General features: G+C 43.9%; 1 protein-coding gene across 4 annotated transcripts in view; it reads left to right on the top strand.

Annotated features, from left to right (window-relative positions):
- The window catches only part of KHK (ketohexokinase), a 222,592-nt gene that overhangs the window by 92,077 nt on the left and 106,953 nt on the right, over window positions 1-23,562 (top strand). For 2 of the 4 annotated variants that reach the window (XM_069605516.1, XM_069605517.1), the window contains one exon: window positions 58-192. The exons of 1 other annotated variant lie outside the window; for it this stretch is intronic. In XM_069605516.1, coding sequence (XP_069461617.1) covers window positions 58-192 — 135 coding nt within the window. Of the gene's footprint in view, window positions 1-57; window positions 193-1,047; window positions 1,183-23,562 lie in introns of all 4 variants that reach the window. One more of the 4 variants, XM_069605518.1, reaches the window with a different exon arrangement.

The following is a 23,562-nucleotide window of genomic DNA, read 5'->3' as shown; positions in this document are numbered from 1 at the left end:
TTTCATTATGAAATGACGAAACCCTCTCCTCCCCCTTCTCTGTGACACCTTCGGCAGTTTTATTTTGGACAGCCTGAAAAGCTACAATATTGACACCAGTCACGTGACCACCCACGCAGGATGCTCCTCCCCAGCCTCTGTGGTCATCTGCAACTCCACCAACGGTAGCCGTACCATTCTCCACATGAACAGGTGTGTATAGGTAACCATACCAGTCATGAGATCATGTAGTGTTCATAAATGTGCTTGCATGCTCGAAGCTGAGCAGCAGTGGACCCCTTCAGCGCTGGTTTGTGATAGGACTTGGTTGGGATTTGTGTATTTCTTTTAGCTAAAAACAGCAGTCTGGTTATGTAGCGCTAAACCCTAAACAGGTACAAAATTGTATGTGCAGAGGACCAGTGTTTTCAGGTAAGTTGTAACATGGGTAAGTTCACTTACACACATGTATTGTATTGTATTGTATGCTAACTTATAAAGTGCGACAAAGTCCTGAAGGCATCAAGGCTCTGAAGTAGAAAACTGCCAGAGTGGGAGGCACAGTGGCAGATTCAGAACAAACACGTTTTCAATTGCCTCCGGAAGGCAGGAAGTGCCTGAGTGCTCCTGATATGCAGAGGGAGTGCATTCCACGATGTGGGTGCCAGCACTGAAAAGGATCTGCCACCCATCCGGGTAACCCGAAAACGGGGAACGTTCAGCAAGAACTGATCAGCTGAACGAAGGTAACTCCGAGGTTGGTAGAGGGTGAGCCTTGACTGAAGAAACAACGCCCCTATAGCATGAATAGCCCGATGGGCACATCTCTATTGTAAAACTGTAAACTGTTTGCAAAGTTAACATCCTGAAAGCATGGTTGGCCAGATGTTTCAGAACTGTTGTTAGATGCCAGGGGTGATGGCATACGTATTCTAAATGTTTGCTGTTCCACCTCTCTCTCCTGTCCTTCTATCTACTTTCCCATCACCCCTTCCAGGAGATCTGCTTGCCCTGACAGTAATGCCTATGTTGCCTCCCTCTTGTTCCTCCTTCTTGCTTCTATCCAAGTTTTATCGTGATGGACTTTCAGAGAAGGGGCGTGGATGCTTCTAACATAGCGTGGCAGAGCCAGGGGGACACGCCATCCGCGTGTTGCATCATAAACGCGGCTAATGGCTCACGAACAGTCACGCTCTACGACACGTAAGAGTCCAATGGGAAATCTGGACAGCCAATCAAGTCTAAATCATTGCATCTCACTTTTAATTACCAACACAGTGCCAGTCTGGAAATGCCCTCGGAGGAAGGAACTGCCAGCCTCCTGGCTGTATAGTTGGAGCATAGGGCATGCCATGTTCTACTCTTCTGGCAGAGAACATAGTTTTGAACTCTTGTTTTTGGGAAACTTTTCCCAATCTTTTCACCCTATAATGCTCAATCCAGGAGTCTGTTAAGCATGCAGCTCACACACTGGAGTCTTTGACCACAAAGATGGGTCTTGATTTGGAAATGTGGCCCCATGTTTTCCTGAAATTGGTACGTAAAAGTCGATGGTTGTCGCTCACCATGTAATTGTCTTTTATTTGGGTTTATGGGTGTTTTTATTTTTCTGTGCTGACAATGGAAAACCCTGAAAGTACCCCATTCACCTTTTAAACCCATCTTATCTAAAAAAGGATCACACAATGCACTTTCTTTTAATCTGCTTGTGATGTGTTGGCTCCTGGAACTTTGCTTAGGCTCTGTCAGTAGTGGGTAAATAGAAGGGCTTACAATTCTTTATAACGCATTGGACCCCTCCTGCATTAAGCAGTATCTTGTATTCTCATACCTTGTGGACTTGATCTGCTTCCTGGCCTGTTAACATCCCCCTGATGTTAATGTCCTCTCATGGTCCCGGATTGGAGAATTTAATTTAAGTGAAATACATGTACATAATTCTAATGTAAATGATATTTTTTGATTCCGACTCAAACCTGAAAACCAAACCAAATGTTGTCCTTTCTGCACTAATCTTCTGCAACCAGACCATAGTTTGGAAAAAATTCTTTTGTATGCACCTTCAAACAGGAGTCCACTGTCCAGAGTTTTATTTTCTAGTATGTTTTGAGAAACTTTAACCTGCATTTGAACTTCACTTTTGGAGTGGCACCGTCTGCATTAAGCCTGCTACCAAGCAGTTGAGTACTCTGTCACCATAGAGTATGGGCATCTCCACTCTGGCACTGTTCAATTAACACTCCCTTACGCATTCCCCTTTACCCAGAATTGCACCCTGTATGCTGTCAATGTATTCAATCATAAGTAATTTCTCAAATTTCAGACAATACTGCATTAATGAAATAACCTAAATTTAGAAACATGGTACTAAGCCAGTTCGGCATTGACACAGAATGTTTACATGCCAAAAACGTAATGATCACACATTTTTAAGATGGTTCATTCTTTGTTGGGTACATTTATTTACATATGTTATTATTAGTATGGTATTTATTGAGGTAAACAACAGTACAGATGCATAACAGAGCGCTTTACAGAGATAACAATAGAACAGATATACAGCGGAGTGGTAGGATACAGAGGAACACAGAGAAGGGGTACAGTAGTACAGGGTGGCGGGGAAGAGAGGGGCAGACAGCGTCTAGCAAGTCCAGTGACCCGGGGAGCGACTTGATGGCCTAGATGTTAAGGAGGAGAGACTCATTGAAGAGGTGGGTCTGGAGTTCTTTTCTGAATTGTAGGCGCGTGGGGGCAAGTCTGATGGTGACTGGGAGGTAGGTTGCATAGTCTTGGGGCAAAGGAAGAGTAGGCTTTTTTCTGGTCCTTTCCTTTTCGCAGTGGTGGATTACAAGTCTGCACGTTTCCTGGCTTCTGTTGGTGCACTTTCTGCCGGAAGTGCTGGGTTTCTCAGCAAGATAGCTGGGTGACTTGAGGGCGAGTGACTTTTAGATGATGCAGCAAGACTTCAAGGTGTTTTGTGTGTGTAGTGGGAGCCAGTGAAGGTCGGTGAGGGCCGGGGAGATGTGGTTGTTCTTGCGTAGACCCTTGGTGAGGCGTGCAGCTGCATGTGGGACACTTCTCAAGGTCAGAAGGGAGGCGAGCAGGCGGTCTTCCAGAAAGGCATTACTCCCATCCAGATGTGGTAGGACCAGTGCTTGAACGGTGAAACTAAAGCTGTCTGCAGGGAAGACAGGCTTACGTTTCCACAGGAGGGAGAGCAGATATGAAGCTGTCTTGAGTTTTCATAGCTATGTGTGCCTTGGAGGAGATGTGTTTGTTGAAGTGGAACGCTAGGGACTTGGCGCAGGAGGTGAGCTTTGGTGTGAAGTCCTCCATGCTCATGGTTGATAGCCAGGTCTGTATGTCTGGGTGTTCGGTGTTGTTGATGAGAGTAGGAATTTGATCTTGGAGGGGTTGAGCTTCAAATATGCACTGGACATCCAAGACTGGATCACCCAGAGGCAGGTTTTGAGCATGTGGATATCCTTGATAGAGTCAATCTTGAAGTATAGCTCTGGGTTGTCGGCATATGGTTGGATGTGGATGTTTGGTGTGGCTGGGAGGGCTCCCAACAGCTCCATGTATAGATTGAAGATCACTGGGGAGAGCATGGTATCAATCATTCGACACAGACACAATGGATATAAGTTTGAAAACATTTATTTATGAATTTGGTGGGAATGGTAGAGCTCCTAACGTACATTAATTCTAAATTGGAGTAATCTCAACCTTTATACAATGATAAATATGTATAAATCAGTCTGGTCAGAATAAAAAGGTGTATTCTAAGAAAACCTAACATTTACCTCCTTCTCAAGATAACAAATGTGTTAAGGGAATACAAAAAGGAAAATTGTGCATCAAAAATAAATGTCAGAATGGCTTCAGCACCAACGCCCTTCCCCAAGTTCAATCCCATGGGGTCTATAGAGTCTCCCAATAAAGCAAGGATAGGTGGATGGCACAGTTCTATCAGTCTTGCACGCTTTGGCTCACTGATACAGTTCAAAAGTTAAATCTCAGGCTTTTAAATTTTGATAGTTCAATCACTTCCATAGGCTTTAACCCCCTTGCCATCATTAATTAGTTCATATACTTTCAATTTCTCACAGTTCGGCACAGGCTTACCTCTGCCGGGCTCATGCCTGTCTTGTTGTTCCTGGGGGGGAGGGATCCCTTCCCCATGTTTTAATCCAGATATCTTTCACTGTCAAATACTTTTGAAACTGCAAGGAATCTATCTAGACCTCTGCATGACCACTTCAACCTGTCCTTCAATATTCAAAATCCATACTCATCTTGTGGCACCAATTCTTCTTGGTATTCCCATCTGTGCTTCTTGGCACTTGTAGTTCTCATGTTTCACTTTTGCCCCCTTGGCATATTTTATAATTCACATCTTTTCGTGTAGCACCAATGCCTCTAGGTTCTCATAGTTCTTATTCTCTTTCACTTGCCTTCCTGGCCCTTTCCAAAGTTCTTATTCTCGACCTTTACCCTCTTGGCATATCCACAATTCACATATTTCATTTTCCTCTTATTCAAATTTCTTTAGTTTGATCTCCGCTCGTAATATGTTTTAAAACAAAGTTCACAACATTTCACAGAGACTTTTGAATGTGTGCCTTACTTGCGTGTCGCAGTTCTGTTGGGGGTGTTTGGTCCATGTGAGGTGGAGGTTGGCAAGGTCTTCTGTGAGGGATTACACTCGGAAGTTCTTGAAGGACCTGAAGGTTTATCTGATGTGTTTCTGCTGGGAGTGCTTGATGGGGGTGGTGTGCAGGATGCTAAAAGGCACGGCCAGGTGGTCAGATCAGTAAAGCGGGAGAGGAGAGCTGTAGTGGAAAGAAGGCAGTGCAGTGATGATTAAGGCGAGGATGTTACTTTTCTTGGGATCTTTGAGTTGGATCATTCGTGTGCTGTGTGAGGCTGAGGGTGTTGAGAAGGCTGAGGATAGCATCCTTCATCGGTTTGGTGTTTTATTTTGCCTGGGAGGTGTGAGGAATCTGAGGATGTCGTCACTTCTTTCACCAGAATATCCTCCCCCCATGTGGCCAGGGAAAGGCTTTCTCTTTTGGATCCTGACCCTCGTGGTAGGTATGTGAGGGAGGATCACTAGGGTGGAGGAGACTTGGGGGAGTGGGTATGAGGCTCCCTTGGGTGAGACACAGTATCCCCCATTTCCCTTTTATAAGGAGTCAAATATCCCCCAGGCTTTTATAGGGTATTACCAATCCCTTCCATATTTTGCCAGAAAACCACTTTCCAATAAAAATAAATCTTGTACTGAGACGAGGAAGAGGCAACATAGAACCACACATCCTTCATTTATTAACTCAGACATATGCAAACACCACTCTAATACTGGGACGGGAAAAAGTGGGTTGCTGAGTACCAAGATCATTATGCAGTTGAAGAATATTGCATACACCTAAGGCCAGAGGGGAGGTATAAATGGCCCGCTCAGATGAGGCTAAGGGGATCGCCTTTGGAACACTTGAAGGAGAGGCCATAGATGAAGGCATGGAGATGTGTTTGAATCGCCACGGTGCTGCAGAGTCGTGGCATCAGAAGCGTATGGTGGTGTGAGCTTTTGTAAGGTGTCCTGTGGCGGGATTGGTCTGTCGACTGTAAAGAAGGCATGGTATCAACAGTAAGACAGACACGCGTGACCACAGTTCAAGGGTGTTTATTGCATTTCAGAAGGAGTTTGAAAAATGGCTTTCTAATCCTAAATCTAAAGATGGGAGCAAGCTACGTCCATCAAATAATAATAACGCAGTCCTAGTTGTGGCTTGACAAAATAAAAGTGCCTATACTAATACACCTTTTGCTAATCCTTACTTCTAAATAGTATGGGAAACAATGTTATGCAAAAGAAAAGTGTTCAAGAAATAATATGTCATGATATGTCAGAAGATTCAGGCCGTTGGCCTCCCTTCCCCACGTTTCCAGCACAGGACAAGGCGGGACACTCAAGCTTAGCACAGTCTATGGCTTCTCTGGCTCGAGGATGCAGTTCAAACATTAGCATTAGGGCCTTCTATGCGCAAGTCTTTGTCTTTCAAAGTCTTTTCTTTCAGAGGGCCTGATGCAACAAACAATATATTATTTTCTTCTCAGGATTTCACATGTACTCAATTACTCAGGTGATTCACTATTCACCTTGGATCCCCCTCAGCCGGGCAAAGATACTCTTTAACACATTGCTTGTAGGATTTTCATGTATCCAGTTTCTCGGGTGACTCACGGTTTACCCAATATCCCCCTCCGCCAGGCTCATATCCGTTTTCAACACAATGTTCTATCATTTTCCCTCCACTTTAACACAAAATTTGCTTAAACCAAAAGCTTGCAGCTGATCCCCCTCGTTCGGGCTTGAACCAACTTCCTCTAGTTTGTCATCAACTTTCTTTGCTCTATTAACATCAAAGACTTATGATTGTTCCCAGGATTTTGCTTGACCCGTTGCAGGACCACTTCGATCAGGACCACTTTGATACACAATCCTCTATTAACATCAAAGACTTTCGATTGTGCACAGGATTTTTATTGGCTCATTGCAGGACCACTTCGATTCACTCTTTCGCTTTTGCCACCTCAGTTAGATACCTTACAGAGACTTTTGAATGAGCACGCATGCTGTACCGGACCGCTCTGTATCTTGGTTTCAAAGTTCAATCACTCATCTGTTGTCCAATTTTACTTGCGTTGCTTATCACATGCGCTTCATACACTGTTCGCTTCAGCATTCACCATGCAATGTTGCTGCTTGCAACCTTGGCTTCAACACAGACTGGTCTGGTATCGACCTCCCCAAGTCACCGGCTGTGTTGATTTCACTGGCGCTACTTTGTTGTGGGAGCCAAGGACAGTACCATGGCAACAGGCGACTCTCCCCACCTTGATTATCAATGCAGGAAAGCTTCGGGTACCTCTGACAAACAATGCAGGATACTTCATCCTGGTTTCCTGGGCTTACACTTTCTATTCTTGAGGTTTCGTGAAAGTAATGGTTCCTCGTCGGAAAGGTCAAGCGCAGTCCCCTCCTTGCGATCCCCTTCTGTTTTGCCATCTTTTGACCTCGTATTAAACTGCCATCTTGGAACTGCTATTTCCTCGTGTGCTTTGCCTCACTCAGCGTGTGCTTTCGCGCTCCGCCTTTTATCCATGTGGGGAAGTGCAATGGAAGTACGATGTGCGTGATCGTCAGGAATTGCCTGACCCTTCACGACCATGGGACATGTCAGATATACAGCTCTGGTGTTAGTCTGTTTTCTCTCGTAATGAGCTGTCCGTGAGAAAGTGTTTGTGTTGTGAAAGGGTGGGGGGGCTTGAGTTCCTAAATATCCTATCTGGTAGGATGTGGTAAAGGTTTTACAGGAAAGGTGATCCTGCGTCTCGCCATCCGATGTCCTACTCCCACTCTACGCAGACCCCTCACCCAGGTGATCCTCCCGCACTGGTCTACCGACGAGGAACTGGATCTAAAAGCAATGGCTGTGTCCTGGCCACCTGGATGACAGATCCCGGTGGGACTAGTGGGTGAGTGTTAGGAGACTATTTGGATCACTTTGCGAGGGACCGTGCAAGCAAGCGGAAGGGTGGCCCAGTTTAAATTACAGATGATTGAGAAATACGATAACCTGAAGGCTGAAAGTAATGAATGAAAGGATTTCATGATTACAGAATTGTAAGTGAAAGTCCAAGGTAGGGCCAAGAAAACAGTGGACTTTGAAAGTATAAAGAAGCCCATGAACAGGGTGCAAATTCCCAGCAGGAGCGTAAATTGGGAATTTGAGGTTGCTTTATGAACTGTGCTAATTTTGAACATCAAACCGAAAGAAAGTAATTATAATTGAATATCACTTGGATTGAAAGCAGTGGGTGATATTCCCTGGTACAAAGAAACTGGGAATTGAGCCATAAGAATAAGAGGAACTGTGTAATTTGAAAGATAAAGCATTGGCAAAAGCTCTGAGAAAATTTAATAAACTGACAAGTGAATAGTGGAAAAACAAGTGTTGAAAAAGCTGTAATGGGTGGACCATGTGGGCCGACAACTGCGTCTAGACCGAGTGCACCCAACCAAAGGAAAAGCCACTCAACTATAAGTTTGTGATTGAACGTAAAGGAAAGCTTGAGTATTTTGAATTGAAAGAATTCAACTCTGTGATATTGGTGAAAAGCTGGAATGTGTCCCAAGCAATTGTGTTGGAGCATTAAGAGACTTGAAAGCTTGGGGAAGTGAAGCCCCCCTTTTTGGTAAATTGAAATGTCTTGAATCCTGGGGAAGGGAGAACCCTTTTCCGATCAAGAGCTGGAAGAAGCTCTGATCCTTTGTTTGAACCCTTTTCATTTTGATGCAGACATCCGCACATATGTACAAGTAGATGTGAGGGTAAGTGTAGGTTTTGGATACAGACATTTACTTTGGACTTCCTGACACAGACCACCATTAGATTTAGTTAGGTAGGGAAATCCCACCTTAGCATAGGGCAAGGTAGGCCTTTTCCCAACCTTATTTTTCATTTTATTAAAAGTGTGTCACCCAAACTTTGCTCGGTTGTCTGTGTCTGTTTTCTGATGCCTTCACCGAGATTGAAGTCGTCCATGAAGATTTTGTTGGTGTGCGTGAAGGACATAGTGTTGATCAGGTCAGTGAAGTCTCTGATGAAGGCGGTGTTGGGTTTGGGTGCTCTATAGATAAGATGTAAGGTGACTGTGTCTGTTGGGGAGAGCAGGAAGTGGCAGGAGAAAACTTTGAAGAAGCCAATGTTGTCGATGTCAAGTCTGGTGCAGGGCAGCAAGGTCTTGTGGATAACTGCGAGGGCTGCGCCTGTCTTTTTCGGCTGGTCTCTGTGTTGGATGCTGTAGCTGTCAGGGACAAGGACGTCTAGGATGAGGGTGGAGGTGGGTGTTACCCAGGTCTCAGTGATGAAGATTGCGCGAAGGTCATGTGTAGTGATGAGGTCAGCGATGTCTGCTGCATGGGTGATAGCTGAGTGAACGTGGGAGAGCATTAACTTCCGTGTTGTGGACAGTGAGGGGGTGCTGATGGGCTAGAGGCTATTGTGGGTGTGGTTGCTGTATTGCAGAGTCCATACCTTAGAGCGTAGAGGAGGGGCAATGACTGGTGTTGCCTGGTGATGGTGGGGATTGGTTGTTTGGACTGAAGGAGAAAACACATGTTGGCGCGTGCTTACCTGTTTTCTGAACAGGAGTTTGCTTCCTGGATCCTCCCGGTCCAAACAGGAATTGCCCTTTTCTTCGTCTGCCCTTCACTTCAGATGCGAGAGACGCCCTTGACCTAAGAGTTAAGAGCAGACAGGAAGAAGCAGGGCTAAGAAGGTGGGTGGGACTTAGGCCACATGACCTAGAATCACTTGCACCTGATCACCAACTGCTAAGGAAAGGAGGCTGGAGGGCTGCTTAGGTAGTGGAAAAGGGCTGCAAAACAGGAAGGCACCAACAAATTAGCTGTGATTGACATGTGGGTTTAGGACACATGACCTTGATCCATTGGCACCTGTGCACCAACGGCTCCTGCTCTACTCTGACCCCCCTGCCTTTTTATTTTTTCTGTAACTCCTTACTCTTTTTTCCAGTAGATTTTTATTGAACATTTTTAAACATTGACAAAATATTCAAAACAAGTCACAGTTTGATAACGAGAGATAAACCTCATGAATCAGTTCTCTGAGTTAACTGTTCACATGCATCGTGTGTTCCAGTTTAATACATTGTGACGGGAAACAGAAACCCCAGTATTCAACTCGACTCCCGTCAGCCCTACATAGGAGGGCTATATTGGCCACTTTTACTCCCTAAAAATTGCCAAATACTTTCAAAAAAGAAAAATGCAGAGTAAAAATACTTCCTAAGAACTACGAAACCAAAACATAGGAGCCTGTCATTCACACAGCTCCATGGAAATGTTTGTACCAATAGGACGCGTACGGCCACAGGAAGAAACTGCGATTATTCCTGCCTGGTCTGTAGAGATACAAATGTATCTTTGAATGTGCATGAGTAACTGGGAAAACATACATATTTATTATAAAAACATTTCAGTTTCATAATTAAGACATATTTTGTATTTCCCATTGGGAAGGGGACTTACTTGTTTTACTCTCTAAGAAATCGTTTTGCTTCCAACTTAAAATAAAAGTGGAGTAAATTACTCCCACTTCGAAATCTTATCTGGAGCACTGACTCCTGTTATCAGCATAACGTTACCTCACCCCTTGCATATGCCCTCCTGTCCCCTGCTCTGTCAGGTAGAACCGTAAAGCGTGATGGGCAGTGCTTAGTACATTTGTGAATCAATGTTGCCCCATTGCCTCCTCAAGGCCCCGGCAGTGGTAGTTCCAGCTGAAGGGTACCTTGGAGATAGTCCAAGTTGAGTTCTAGCGTCTCGTGCTGATATCGGTCTAGGAAGGGAATCTATTCCAACTCAAGGTTTTTGGTGTATCCAGAAACGATGCAATAAGATTCTCCATGTCAAAAATGTCTCTTGCTTTTCCTACCCATTCTCGCTGGTTGAGGAGTAGGACCGCTGCCATTGGATAACCAGGCAGATCCTTGTTGCTAGGAGTAAGTGGCGTATCATATGAGCTGTGGATCTGACATTAACACCATCTTTCACTGTAGCAGAGAGGATCCAAATTGGACTCGAACTTCTTTCAACCCTCTCCAGATCTTATGTCCATGCTAGGACTATTTTCCAGTAAGATCTTACCAATGGGCGGTCCCACCACATCTGCCAGTATGAAAACAAAGCCCCACATCTCTAGCAGTGCATAGTGGTATTAACAGAAATCCTAGAAAGCTTCCGGAATGTTGGCCAAGCTGGAAACAGCTTGAACCTGCAGCTCCTGGCCTCCTCCCTGAAGCTATTTCATACTAATATGAATTCCAAGAAGAAGATTCAGGACCCTAAAAATCCTTCATCTAAGAAACAAAAAAGAGCTTTCAGAAATGGATGAGGAAAATCCCAGCATACGGGATTTGTTAAAGTTGATGAGACAAGTAGCTCTGGACATGGCAGAGGCCAAGACAACCATGGCTGAAATGAATTTAACTGTTGCCCATCTGGATACAAGGGTATCTGATTTGGAGAAAAAGTCATCTAATATGGGATCTGAGATGGCAGGAAGTTAGAGCCTATAATAATCTGAAAACAGATTTGCAGAGTGAGAAAGGCAAACGCTTGGAAATGGATTTGATAGTTGAGGGAACGGAACATCAGACTGGTTGGAGTTGTGGAGCATTCTTATCCCAAGGCTGAGAAAATGATACCACTTGTTATGCAGATTATTGTTGACACCATTATTGAGAATGACATTGATCATGCTTACTGGGTCGGTAAGGCTCCTGGCTCTAGACCTAGACACTTATTGGTGTCTTTCTCTCTTTCAAGAAAAAGGGAATCCTTATTGACTGCATCTATGAATAAAGGATCTGCTTCCTTCAAAGGTAAGTAAACCCATGTATGCCTATCCTGACTATCCTAAGGAGCTTGTGGATGCTAGGAGAGCCTTTAAATGAGTGAAAGACTTGGCAAAGGACCTTCAAGCGAGAGTCTTCTTGAATAAGTTCAATTTACTAACATTAGTGCTGCCAGAGGGTGATAAAACTACATCTGACCGTGCAGAGGCGCTATCTTGGCTAGAGGATATTCAGAAAATGTGTGGTTCTATTGCTGATTAACTCCTGTTTGGGTGTTTTTTAAAAACATTTTGACATTATATAAAATGGCGCCGGATGAGTGCTTCAGTTTAACGTTTTTCTCACCATGGAATCTTTTGTTCGTGTCTTGCTGGAAGACGCATTGTTTGTTTGAAAAAAGGACCCATCCTTTATCCGGTAAACTCAATCGTCATGTGCCCGGATCGTCTTCTCTGGGTAGTTCCGGATACTCTCAGACGTCGCCGTGAGGAATGGGGTGTTTTCCCACTGGAGCTGCTGATTTTTGGAAGACGCTGCAGGGTGTGTGGGGGAGCCGGCACTGGGCTAATGCAACCTCTTCCCTTCCCTCGCACGGTACATACTGCTTCCTGTAACACAGCACTGGCATATGCTGACATCTGCACACAGTGAGGCGGGGGCATGGAAAGACAGAGGTGCGCTGTTCTCCCCTGTCCTGCACGTTTTTTGACATGGCGGCTACATATTCTGTCTCCTAGAGCACCTAAAACAGTGCAGCATGACTTCGATGATTGTAGTCTTCTTAACTTGCTGCTGCTGCTGCTGCTAGCCAACGTTGTCTGCATGATCTTCCTGGGATCCGCTGAGCGCCGAAGGCCAGTGTTTTATATGAGTTCGCCCCACCTTACTTGATTGATTAATTTGCAACTAGGTACATTTTCTCTCCACAGTTAGGCTGATGCATGCGATGCTAGGTTGTCTCTTGCCGCTAGATTAATTTATATGTGGTCCTCCTTGACACGCATGGTATTTTTGTTATTTTCTGGTTAAGCATGCACATTTATTTATTTTATTTTTTGGGCACCGCTTTGCATGGGCCTGATCTCGTAAGGTTATGACTTTTGACAATGCACAACGCCATTCCTTTGGTGAAAGACTTCATGAATTGCTATTCGTTCACCTGTGCCCATATATATCACAAATGTTACCTTATTATAGTTGTGTTAACCTTGACTTTTGTGATTTTGACATTGTTGCGGATGTGTGGGCGTGTAGCTACAAAAGGAGGCAATGGATGGGGAGTTCAGGAATGCACTCATATGAAGGTGGGGTTTACTCTGAGGAAGCATACTGTCTTCTGTTCGAACCTTCTCACCATTGCTTCTCTGTAATTGCCTATGAGGCTAGTGTTCACAAGAGTTTATATACTGGATATTCAGTTTGTTTGCTCTCACAAAGACCTACTGCATTTAGTGTTTGATTTGCAAATAACGCAAATGGTCTTTCGTCATCTGAGCTGGTAGTATTTTCTTTAACTTGCCTTAATATTACATTTAAAGAGCTGCAATTGATTATACTTAAAACTTTCGATTTAAATGGATTTTTATGTTGCTGATCTGCAATTCTCTTGTGGCATCATAGGGGTGCCGTGTCAGGTCACGTATATGTGTATGTGCTCCCCTGTGTTGGTGTTAAATTGCACAATGTTGGATGTGTTGTGTTATGTTCGGTGACAGTGATCCAGCCACATTACATTAATTGCTGCGATGTTCTGCCATGTACCCGTTATGTTGCATAGTGTTACGACTATGTTACGCATACTCACATCGCAGTGGTATACTGGCACGTGATACGGTAGGAGCTATGTTGGCTGTTGGCTGATGGTTTATGCGATCTGTAGTCTGCTAGGGAGTGGTGTGCTGTGATATATGGTGTTCCACAATGCATTATGTACGATCACGACATGGTATAGCACTATACATCACGCTAAAGATACCTGTGATGTTTTACCATTCATATGAGTTATACTATTCTGACACAGTTATGGTATAGTACAGGGGGCGTACCGCATTACGTTGTAACATAATGTGCACCACAATGGGACTACTTGGGACTTTGCCATGTCTACGGCGGTGCATTTTCTGTTGTCTTTGGGGGATGCTTTAATGTCATTATTGAAGCCCTGTCCCCTTGCTGCCATGTCTTGTCATATGGATATAGATGGGGTGTTTATTGTGGATTTGGCCTTATGTTGTTGTTTGATGTGGGTGGAAGAATGTATTGGTAATTCTGTTTATTTTAGATGGTGGATGGATGGTTTTCTTATTTTTTGCTGGCACTTTGCCACAAAATGGATTGACTACTTGGCTTGTAGTTGATATTTTACCAATGTTTTTCTTGCTGGGTCACGTGTATGGATTTGGGGGTTACTGTTTAGGTTGCTGATTTTCAGGGATGATGATTGTGTTGTTGTACTAGCAAGGAAAATCTTATTTTTGAGGGGTGCCAGGGGTATTGGGTTTTTGAGCACTTGTTAGCGTCATATTTCTGTTTCAGGGGGTGCGGGTGCAGGTGTGGGTTTCTTTGGTTTTTGTTGTTTTTGAGCTAGTGCTTACTCTTTTGAATCTTTTCAGACCTATCACAATGTCTGCAAGTAGGGGATCACGTCTATTGGTCACCTCATGGAATATTAATGGTATGAATAATCCTGTGAAACGGCAGAAAATTCTTAATTGTATAGAGGAAATGAAATGTGACGTATGTTTTCTACAGGAAACTCATCTATTGAAAGAGGATGTGAGTGTTTTACAGAATAGGTGGGTTGGCAGTGCCTTCACTTCATGTTATTCCAGTAAAAGCAGGGGTGTCGCAATTCTTGTGCGAAAAGGATCTCTGAATAAGATATTGAAAACTTGTAGCGATAAAGAAGGCATGGTGGTTGTTCACAGGTGGATATTCAGGGAGTCAAGAATGTGTTGTGCAATATTTATGCACCGTCTATGGATGATGATTCTTTCTTTAGGGATGTTTCGCAATTCTTGCTTGACTTGGACTGTCCTAATGTTATACTTGGAGGCGATTTTAACTTGGTTTATGATTCTGCGGTTGATCGTTCTACACAAAAGATGTTTCAGAGGAAGGATACACATTATTGCTCATTTAGGGCTCTTATTGAAGATTTTGACTTGAAAGACTGCTGGAGGCTGCAACACCCTGATGTCAGGGAATTTACCTTTTATTCCGGCTCACACGCTACTTACTCGAGGATTGATATGCTGTTCACGGCGGGATGGATGACCGCAAATTCTTTTGACTGAAGAATTGGTTCTATAGCAGTCACTGATCATGAACCTATCTTTATGAATGTAGCTTTGAACTTTGAATGTTGTAGATCATTTCAATAGAATATGAATACATCAATTAAATATGATGATGTCCTATTGGAGAAACTTAGGACTGAAGCTGAATATTTCGTGTTGGAAAATACACTGGATGAATTTAGTAAGGAAACTATATGGGAGGCTTTCAAATGTACGATGCAAGGTCTTGCTTTAGGTTTGTCTAGCAGCAAAAGGAAGAAAATAGATGGGTTGAATTCTGATATTGATACTCATATTATTGAGGTAACAAAGGAATTGGTATGTGATCCGAACGATACTGGTAAGAGAAATAAGTTGAAGAAATTGAAGAAAGAACTGGATGACATTTTGTGTATGAAAGCTAGTAGCGACTTGTATAAAATCAAATGTGCTTATTTCGAACAGGTTGAAAAGTGTGATAAGTGGCTTGCCTACAGACTGCGACAACAACACTCTGAGGGAGCTATTACTTCAATTCAGGATGGGAATGGTGTGACCACTTTTGATCCGCGTGAGATTAATGCGGTCTTTAAGAACTTTTATGCTGATCTATATAGGAATGAGTCTGATATTACGGGTCAAGGTGAACATTTCTTAAGCAAGTTGAATATTGCAAAACTCGCTTGTGATGAGAAAGAAGAATTGAACAGGCAGGTTACTATTGATGAAATCAGGATTGCCATTAGTAAACTGAATTCTGGGAAGACTCCTGGACCTGATGGATTACCGTTTGAGTTCTATAAGATTCTTCCTGAGAAGGTGTTGGGTCTTTTGAAGGATATGTTTATTGAATATAAGGAAGTTGGCCTTCTCCCGTCGTCTACAAACCATGCTACTATTTCGGTCTTTTTGAAGAAGGGTGAAGATTGTAACTCACCGTCAAGCTATTGGCCAATAAGTCTGATAAACACTGACAATAAGATTCTGGCTAAAATACTTGCTTTACGCATCGAACAATTCATGCAGAAGCTTATTCACATTGATCAATCAGGTTTTGTTAAAGTCCGTAGGACTTCTAGTAATATCAGGAATTTACTAATGACCATGTCACATGCCCAAAATTTGGATGAGGATGTGGCTGTATTCTCCCTAGATGCTGAAAAAGCATTTCATCGAGTTAACTGGCAATATCTGTTTACGGTTTTATGAGCTATGAATATGGGGAAGGAATATATTACGTGGGTTGCCCTTTTGTATGCTCATCCCATGGCAGATGTTAAAAATAATGGCTTATTGTCTGAATCTTTTGACCTACAAAGGGGCACTAGGCAAGGCTGTCCACTGTCACCACTGTTGGTTGTCCTGGCCATTGAACCTCTTGCTATTGCTTTGAGGTGTGACTTGAATTTGAGAGGTGTTTCCTTTAACAGTATTGAACAAAAGATTTGGTTCTACGCGGGAAATCTTTTATTAGTTATGAGGGATTTGGAATTGTCATTACATTTGTTGATGAACACACTCAATTGGTTTCATAAAGTGGCTGGGTACAAGATTAACTGGTCTAAATCGGAGGTGATGCCAGTAACTACACGTTGTGATAAATCTTTGGTGACGGGTTTTGGATTTCAATGGTACGAGAAAAAACAGAAGTACTTGGGAGTTTGGTTAACTCCGGCTATAAGTAATATGGTTGAAGAGAATATGGGAATGGTCTGTAGGGAACTGAAATCGAGCGTCCAAAGGTGGTCGGTTTTTCATCTATCTCTGTGGGGTAAAGTGAATGCTCTAAAGATGAATGGTGCGCCAAAAATTAATTATATTCTGAGTATGCGTCCCCTGAGAATTGGCCAGTATTATTGGAAATTGATTGATACCACTCTCCAATCCTTCATTTGGGATGGGAAGCTTCCAACACTAAGGCTTTGGAAGCTCCAGCTTCCTGTCGAGAAGGGGGGGCTTGGTGTTGCAAATTTTAAGGCGTATCATTTGACCTTCTCATGCCAATTCCTCCTTCCATTTCTGAGGGAATCTTCCTAGTGAGTGGGCGGTGGCAGAGGTAAGCATGACAGGCCCACTTGCCTCAAGAGCAGTCTTCACGACTGTTAGCAGACACAGTAAAAGATGTCCCTTGACTGAGTTTCTTAGAGACATTTGGAAGAATATCTATGATATGTGTGGCTCGGTGGCTCTGAAATCACCTGATGCATCTATTTGGCAGAATAAAGCTATTTGCAGACAATGGCAAGGTGTTGTTTTGGCCGGAGTGGTTTCTTGGAGGAATTCAATGGATTGGCGATGTTTATAAAAAATGAGAAATGGATTGACTTTGATGGGTTATGTGCACATTTTACTGTTGATAATTTCTCTATCTCGGACTTCAGGAGATGTATTGATGAAGTGCATTGTGACAGAGATGCGAATTCTGAACTTTTCACTACTGGCGATCAGTCACTTGCAAGTAGGGTTTATCATCAAATTGTTGCGAACTATAAAGGGAATACTGATTTGCTGAATGAATGGAGTAGAAGATTGGGTTGTGAAATCACTTCTGACCTATGGCTTGAGATATGTGCAAATGTGAAGCTTTGCTCGATAAGTTTTAGTGACCGTTCGAGACAAATTAATATTCTCAATAAGGTTTATTGGAGCCTGGAAAAGCCTAAAAATAGAGGTTTGTCAGACTCCGATGTTTGTTGGTGTTGCAGAAGTGAGAAAGGCAGTATGGGACATCTGCTGTGGGATTGCATAAGGGTTTGTGGCTTTTGGTATGACGTATGCATTATGTGCCTCAGGGTCTTGAACCAAAATGTTAACTTAGGTTTTAAAACAATGGTTTTAGGTTGCAGTGATTTACTTGAAGACCTTTGATTATCAGAAAAGACATTTTTGTTCAGAAGTGCATCTATTTGCAAAAAAAGATTTTGAGGAGCTGGAAATCTCGTATCTCACCAGTGTCAGAGGACTGGATAGCAGAAATGAACTGCTTGGCGAACACTGAGAAAGTTATTTACAGAAAAATGGGAAACTTGAATTTACATGCGAAGGCCTGGGGTGCTTTTTTCCGTAGGTGTGGGTAATTCACCTCAAACAGGTAATGTGAGGACCTGGTGATATGATTCCTCAGATATCACATACTCTTAACCTCTATCTGGGATTGGAGTAGCATTTCTTTAATTTCTAGGATGTAGCTTTTAAGAGGTAGTGCCACTGGCTCGTTTATATTCAATTTGAATCCTGAAAGTGTTCCAAAATCAGAAACAAACTTCAACTAATTGGATATCAATGTCAGGTGGTCCGAAAATGTAGGCTAAAATATCATCAGCAAAGAAGGATAACTTGTAGGCCTGATCTTCCTTCTGAAATCCTTTGATGTGGCCTCTTCTCTTATGGCGACAACCAGAAGTCCTATTGCCGGGGATATCAGGAGTGAGAGAAAAGTGGCCATCCTTGTCTGGTTCCTGTTCCCATCAGCAATTCATCTGATGCAACGCCATTCGCCCTGACCATCGCTACCGGTTGCTGATAGAGTGCCTCGACTATCCTGGTCCATCTCTGCCCGAATACCATCCTGCTAACGGTCACAAACAAAAATTGCCAATTAACCCGGTCGAGTCTTTTCGGCATTAAGGGACAACAATAAAGGGTACCTAGTGTCTTTGCTCTTTGCTCCATGTCACAATTAGGGCCAAGGTCATCTGGATGCTGTTCACCCCTTGTCGCTCCTGGGAGTAATCCCACCTCGTCCGAATGGATACGTTTGGGAAGTAACAGTCTGAGGCTATAGGCCAGGTTGATCGCAAATATTTTTACATCTGTATTTTGCAGGGATATGGGTCTATAAGAGTCTCACTCCCCTTTTGTCTCCCAGCTCTGTGCATGGCCAGTAATATTACGCATTGGTACATATAGTACATATAGATCATATAGTAATGATACCATAAGAAAACATTTCATGCCTACCCCTGTGCTCCCCAGTACAGGAAGCTAATTTTGGCCAGTGGAGGTTCGGCAATGTGTGCAACAACAGCATTTACAGAGGGCCAGTAAAGAATGCAGTTGTTAGGCAGACACACCCTCTATCCCCCGCCAAAATCAGCTCCCCAGTGGCCCAGCATAAACACATGTGCACACACATTCAAATAACATTCACTCACTCGTTTAATCACACCATTCACACGAGCACTCATAAACACTATACAGTCGTTAATTCACACAGGCGCCCAAGCTCAGCCATGCATACATTCAAACACACACTATACAATACACCCTTGCTTGCATGCATACATACATACATCATAAACATCCAAACCCATGCATGCACACCCAAAAAAATATATTTTTTTGTTTTTTTACCTGCTGCCAGAAACGTCATCTCGAAGGGACTTCGGGCCTCCAGCTCTCACGCTGCACTATGCAGAGACAGGAGCCAGGAAGCAGGCAGAGGGCTCCTGACCTGTGCACTGGAGGTGGAGCCGAAGCGCCTTGATCCCACACTGGCACAAGAGTAAATATTTTTGAAGTCAGAGTTGTCAATTCAAAAAAGAAATGTTCTGGGCTTCGGAAAAAAATTATTTGTTTCTGAAGTCGGAGCGCACGGCGCACTTCGGCTTCAGAAAAGAATGATTTCTTTCTGAAGCTGGATGGCGCGTGCACCCCAGCTAATGGTGCAGTGGGACACCCCGTACCGTGGGAGTCCACGCTATGCCACAGTTCCCAGGTTATAAAATGCAGCCCGCATTTGGGGAAGCGAGGGAGTTTGGAGACATGGTGTCAGAGGGGAGTTGGAGAAGGAAAATGAGAAACAGATGAATGGTGACGAGAGCAGGAAAGGAAGGAGTTTTTGGAGGGGAAGACCATGAGGAAGCGTAGGGAAGGGAGCACGCAACAGGAGGAAAGAGAGGAGATGGAGCAGGGGCAAATGACCAGTACCATCAAATCCACAAGGAGAAGAAGAAGGGACAAAAAGGTGGTGGCCAGTAAGGACCAGAAGACACATCCAGTACTGGCAAAGCCTAGAAGGCAAAAAGGTTTAAGGAGAGCTTAGAGGTGAAAGGTGGACTCAGTGGGGTACAGGTGGTGTGGAATCCATGTTGAAGAGTCTTGTTGGCCTGGACCAGTGACAGCTAGAACCCAAGCCTACAGACTCCAGAGAAGCTGGGGTACAAGATAAGAGACAGGCCATGAGGGAGCCCTAATTTGGACCTGGTGGGACTGACAAGCCCATCAAGAAAATAAAGAAGATTTCGGCAGAAGTCACAAGGCACAAACTGAAACCCCTGAGGCTCATTGGGAACCTACGATCCCAGAGTTGGAAAGCTCAAGAAAAGGTGTTTGTGCCCTCCCCGACTCTACGTGAAAAGAAATGAATAATACAGACACTCCCTGGACAGGGAATAAGGCACAAAAGAGCAGGCTGCGAGAGTTCAAGGAAAAGTTTATCTAGATCTCTGAGAGCGCTCTGACCACATCAAGGTTACAACACATTTATATAGTACATTGACATCTTTAACATATGATTCTACGTTGGACCTGGATTGGTCAGCCGGGGTGGTGTCTTAGGTGTGGGCATCATCTCTTCCTCTGGGTTGGTTGCTTGGTTGGCGGGAGGATTGACGTCAGACATCTGTGCTCCGGATCGGTGAAGGTCAGGTCACTGTGAAACACGGTGGTCACTATCTAAGCTAAGAAAATACATTCTGAGTAATGCATTCACTAAATAATGGTTGATCAAAAGACCCTCAGTAGTGTATCATGTCGTTGTACAAATCACTCAAGAGTTTATATCATCTACAACATTTGTGTTATACAGGTCACAGGTTTATGGGCCTTGACCACTATAATACTGTCATTGAACTATTGGGTTAGTCTCAAAAGAATCTCAGGTATGTGGCACTTGTTAGTATTGGGCACGATATACTGCAGCAGGGGTCTAATGCTAGTTTGGGGTCTGTTGGGTGGGCTTCATAGCATGGTTGGCAGTCTGGCACATGAAAGGAATGCCTTGCAAGGACACAGGGTTAGAATGGCAATAAGTTTCAACTGGCGAGGGTAAGAGGGCAAGGACACATTTGTGGAGATGGACGAGCTATGTGCTTGGCTCATGTTGGTTCACATGCAGGACAGTGATCTCAGAGGAAAAGGGATGTATTACATTTATTATTTGTTGCAAGCAGCTCCGGCTTCAGCGTGAGAATGGAGCTGCGCAGTTTTCCAGTTTGGTGTGGGAACGAGGGTGGGGGCCATGTGCTCCTAGCTACTGCGGCGGGCAAAAGGGAGAGAGGTATTTTGTACTATCGCAGTGAGGCCTGGTTACCAAGATGGAGTCGAAAAGGGGGTACAAAAAATGGATGCCCCGTGTCCTGCTTGGTGGTCCCATCTACGCGAATGTAACCCAAAGTTAACATTGCATAAGGGCGAGGGGCATACCCACCACTAGAGGCACTTGGTCCGAGTTTGTACTGAGAAGTGATGGTAGAGAGGGGCCCATTGGCCCCTCGCTCCCACACATTCCCCCCTTTCGTTACATCTAAAGTAACAAATATTTCTACTTTTTATTCTTTTCATTCTCCCTTCGGTAGTACTCAGCTTCCGCCACAGCCTCGTCCCACACGGGGGTGCCTTTTATGGGCATCCATGCTCTGCATACGCTCCTTAGGCTATTTCCTCTTCTGGCATATTCATCTGGGGTACACATTAAGTAAATACCTCCATCCCCATATAGATCTACCCATACCTCTTGGTACCATTGCAACTCCCTTGGTTCTTTTATCGTTGTATGATGCAAATTATCAACTATATACCCATATTGCCTGTAAATTGCTGTCATCATGTATTGTGGCGTAGTGTATTCCCCTGTTTGCATTTGTGCATCTATCATTGTAGCTACCGTTGTCGGTCGGCCCATTGTTACCATCATCATAGCTGAGGTTGGTATGCTTTTCTCGCAACACCGTAGTCGCAGTTGGCACACACAAAAGAACAGGAGCACAAAGACGATGATGGGGATCAGTATTTTCATTGCCACATTTACCCATGATGGTATCCAGCTGAACAAATTGTCGAACCATGTGCTTTCTTCTGCTCCTCCTTCCACTCTCATTCTCTCCCCTAGATTGTTTACTGCTGTTATCACATGTGAGAGTGTCCCGTTATCAGCATCTTCAGTTGGCACGAATGTGCAACACACCCCCCCCCCCCGATTTTTCGGCAAACACCGCCGTCCATCACCATGAAGAGATCTAGGACATATCTGTTTTGCTTTGTCATTAGGCGCAGCGCACAGAGCTCTTTTTTTATCACTTTGAACCCCTCTTCAGTGTCGTTAGCCAGTTAAATGAGCTCCCAGCGCACTATCTGCAACCATTTGGCGTTCGCTCGTGCTTGCAGTCCCGGGACAAGAAGTGAGGCGAAGAATGTCTCTGCTGATGAAAAGAGCTTGTATTTCTGCTGGATCTCAGCAAGGAGTTTCGATGATTCGGATGAGATGTAATTGGAGGATCTTTTACTTCGTGTCAATCTTTTCTTTAGTTCATATTCTGACAATAGTTCATATGCTGGAGCTTCTGTTCTTATTAATTGGGACGCTGTCGATGGTTCAGCCGATTGCCCTGCTGCCGATATGCCAGCCGATTGCTCTGCTGCCGATATGCCAGCCCATTGCCCTGTTGACGCTTGGATGTGGCTTTCTGGTATTACCATCAGGGCTGTGTGGAGGGAGGCTAGAGCACAAGTTCCTTTCCACGATGCAGGGAGGTGCAGGTAAGCTTGTTTGCCGCAAACCCAGTCCATATCCATTAGTGCAGCGGTGCCTTTCTTCATGTCGGGTATGATTACCGTTTTGTTACATCTCTTTGTCTCCCCCATGTTCACTCTTCCTTCCCCATGGAAACACAGTTCATGTGGCACTTCTTTTTGTATTTTGATAGGTTTTTCTAACGCTGTGACCCACGTTAGCTTTGCGACATGTTGCGACCAGATGGGGTCACATACCCCTTTTATCCATTGGAAAGTGTCATTTGATAGGCCTCGAAGTGCTTCTGATTTGCATTCAATTGTTTCTTCGTGCCACTTGTTTTCTGCATATCGCGTCCCCTTAATGACAAGAAATGGTTCCTTGAGGCAAATTACTCCTTGGCGTCTGCTTGTGCACGTTTTCTATATTTCTCCAGTTCTTTCAATGTGACGGTGTGCGCTTGGAACGTGCTCTTTATTCTGCATAAAACCAGATTAATTAAACATTGGGCCTCCGACAAGGGCACTTCCTGCGGTACTAACATTTTCGGTGTTCCTGATGCGTGCGGAATGAGTGAACAGACGTAGCAGCTTTCATTTGTTGCTTGCTTCGCCGTGGCACTCATGTCGGAATACCATTTATTTGATTGATCAGGGTGGCGGGGATGATATGATATGATATGATTGTTTATTTATATAGCGCCTATACACAATGTGTTTCAAAGCGATCTTCTATTTCGTCTAACCCCAGGTCATGATAGATATCGTATCTTTTCCCTCCTGCCCCCCTTTTTCTCCTCCTCCTCCCTTCCATGTTATTGTTTTTCACCCTTTTGTAATGTATTGGAAATATTGCAGCCCAGGTTCTATCATTACTATTCAATATGGCATGTGTATCGTCATCAGTAGCAGCAATGTTGTGTGAGGTCGGTGTATGGTTGTCTGTGAATTAATACTAGTGTTAATTAAATCATTTGACCAATAATAATCTCCATCGTATTCGTTATATCCATAAGCATTACTCATATTTACATTGAAACGTAACACTGACACACTTGTTGATCCTACAGTGATGTATTCTGAGGGTTGCATCACATCTGTTTTGTTGACATTAATCTCATGT

This window comes from Ambystoma mexicanum, chromosome 4p, assembly GCF_040938575.1.
Source record: "Ambystoma mexicanum isolate Mex_15411 chromosome 4p, UKY_AmexF1_1, whole genome shotgun sequence".
In the NCBI taxonomy this organism is placed as follows: Eukaryota; Metazoa; Chordata; class Amphibia; order Caudata; family Ambystomatidae; genus Ambystoma; species Ambystoma mexicanum.
The sequence above is the reverse complement of the archived record's forward strand: the minus strand, read 5'-3'. Positions and strand labels throughout refer to the sequence as shown.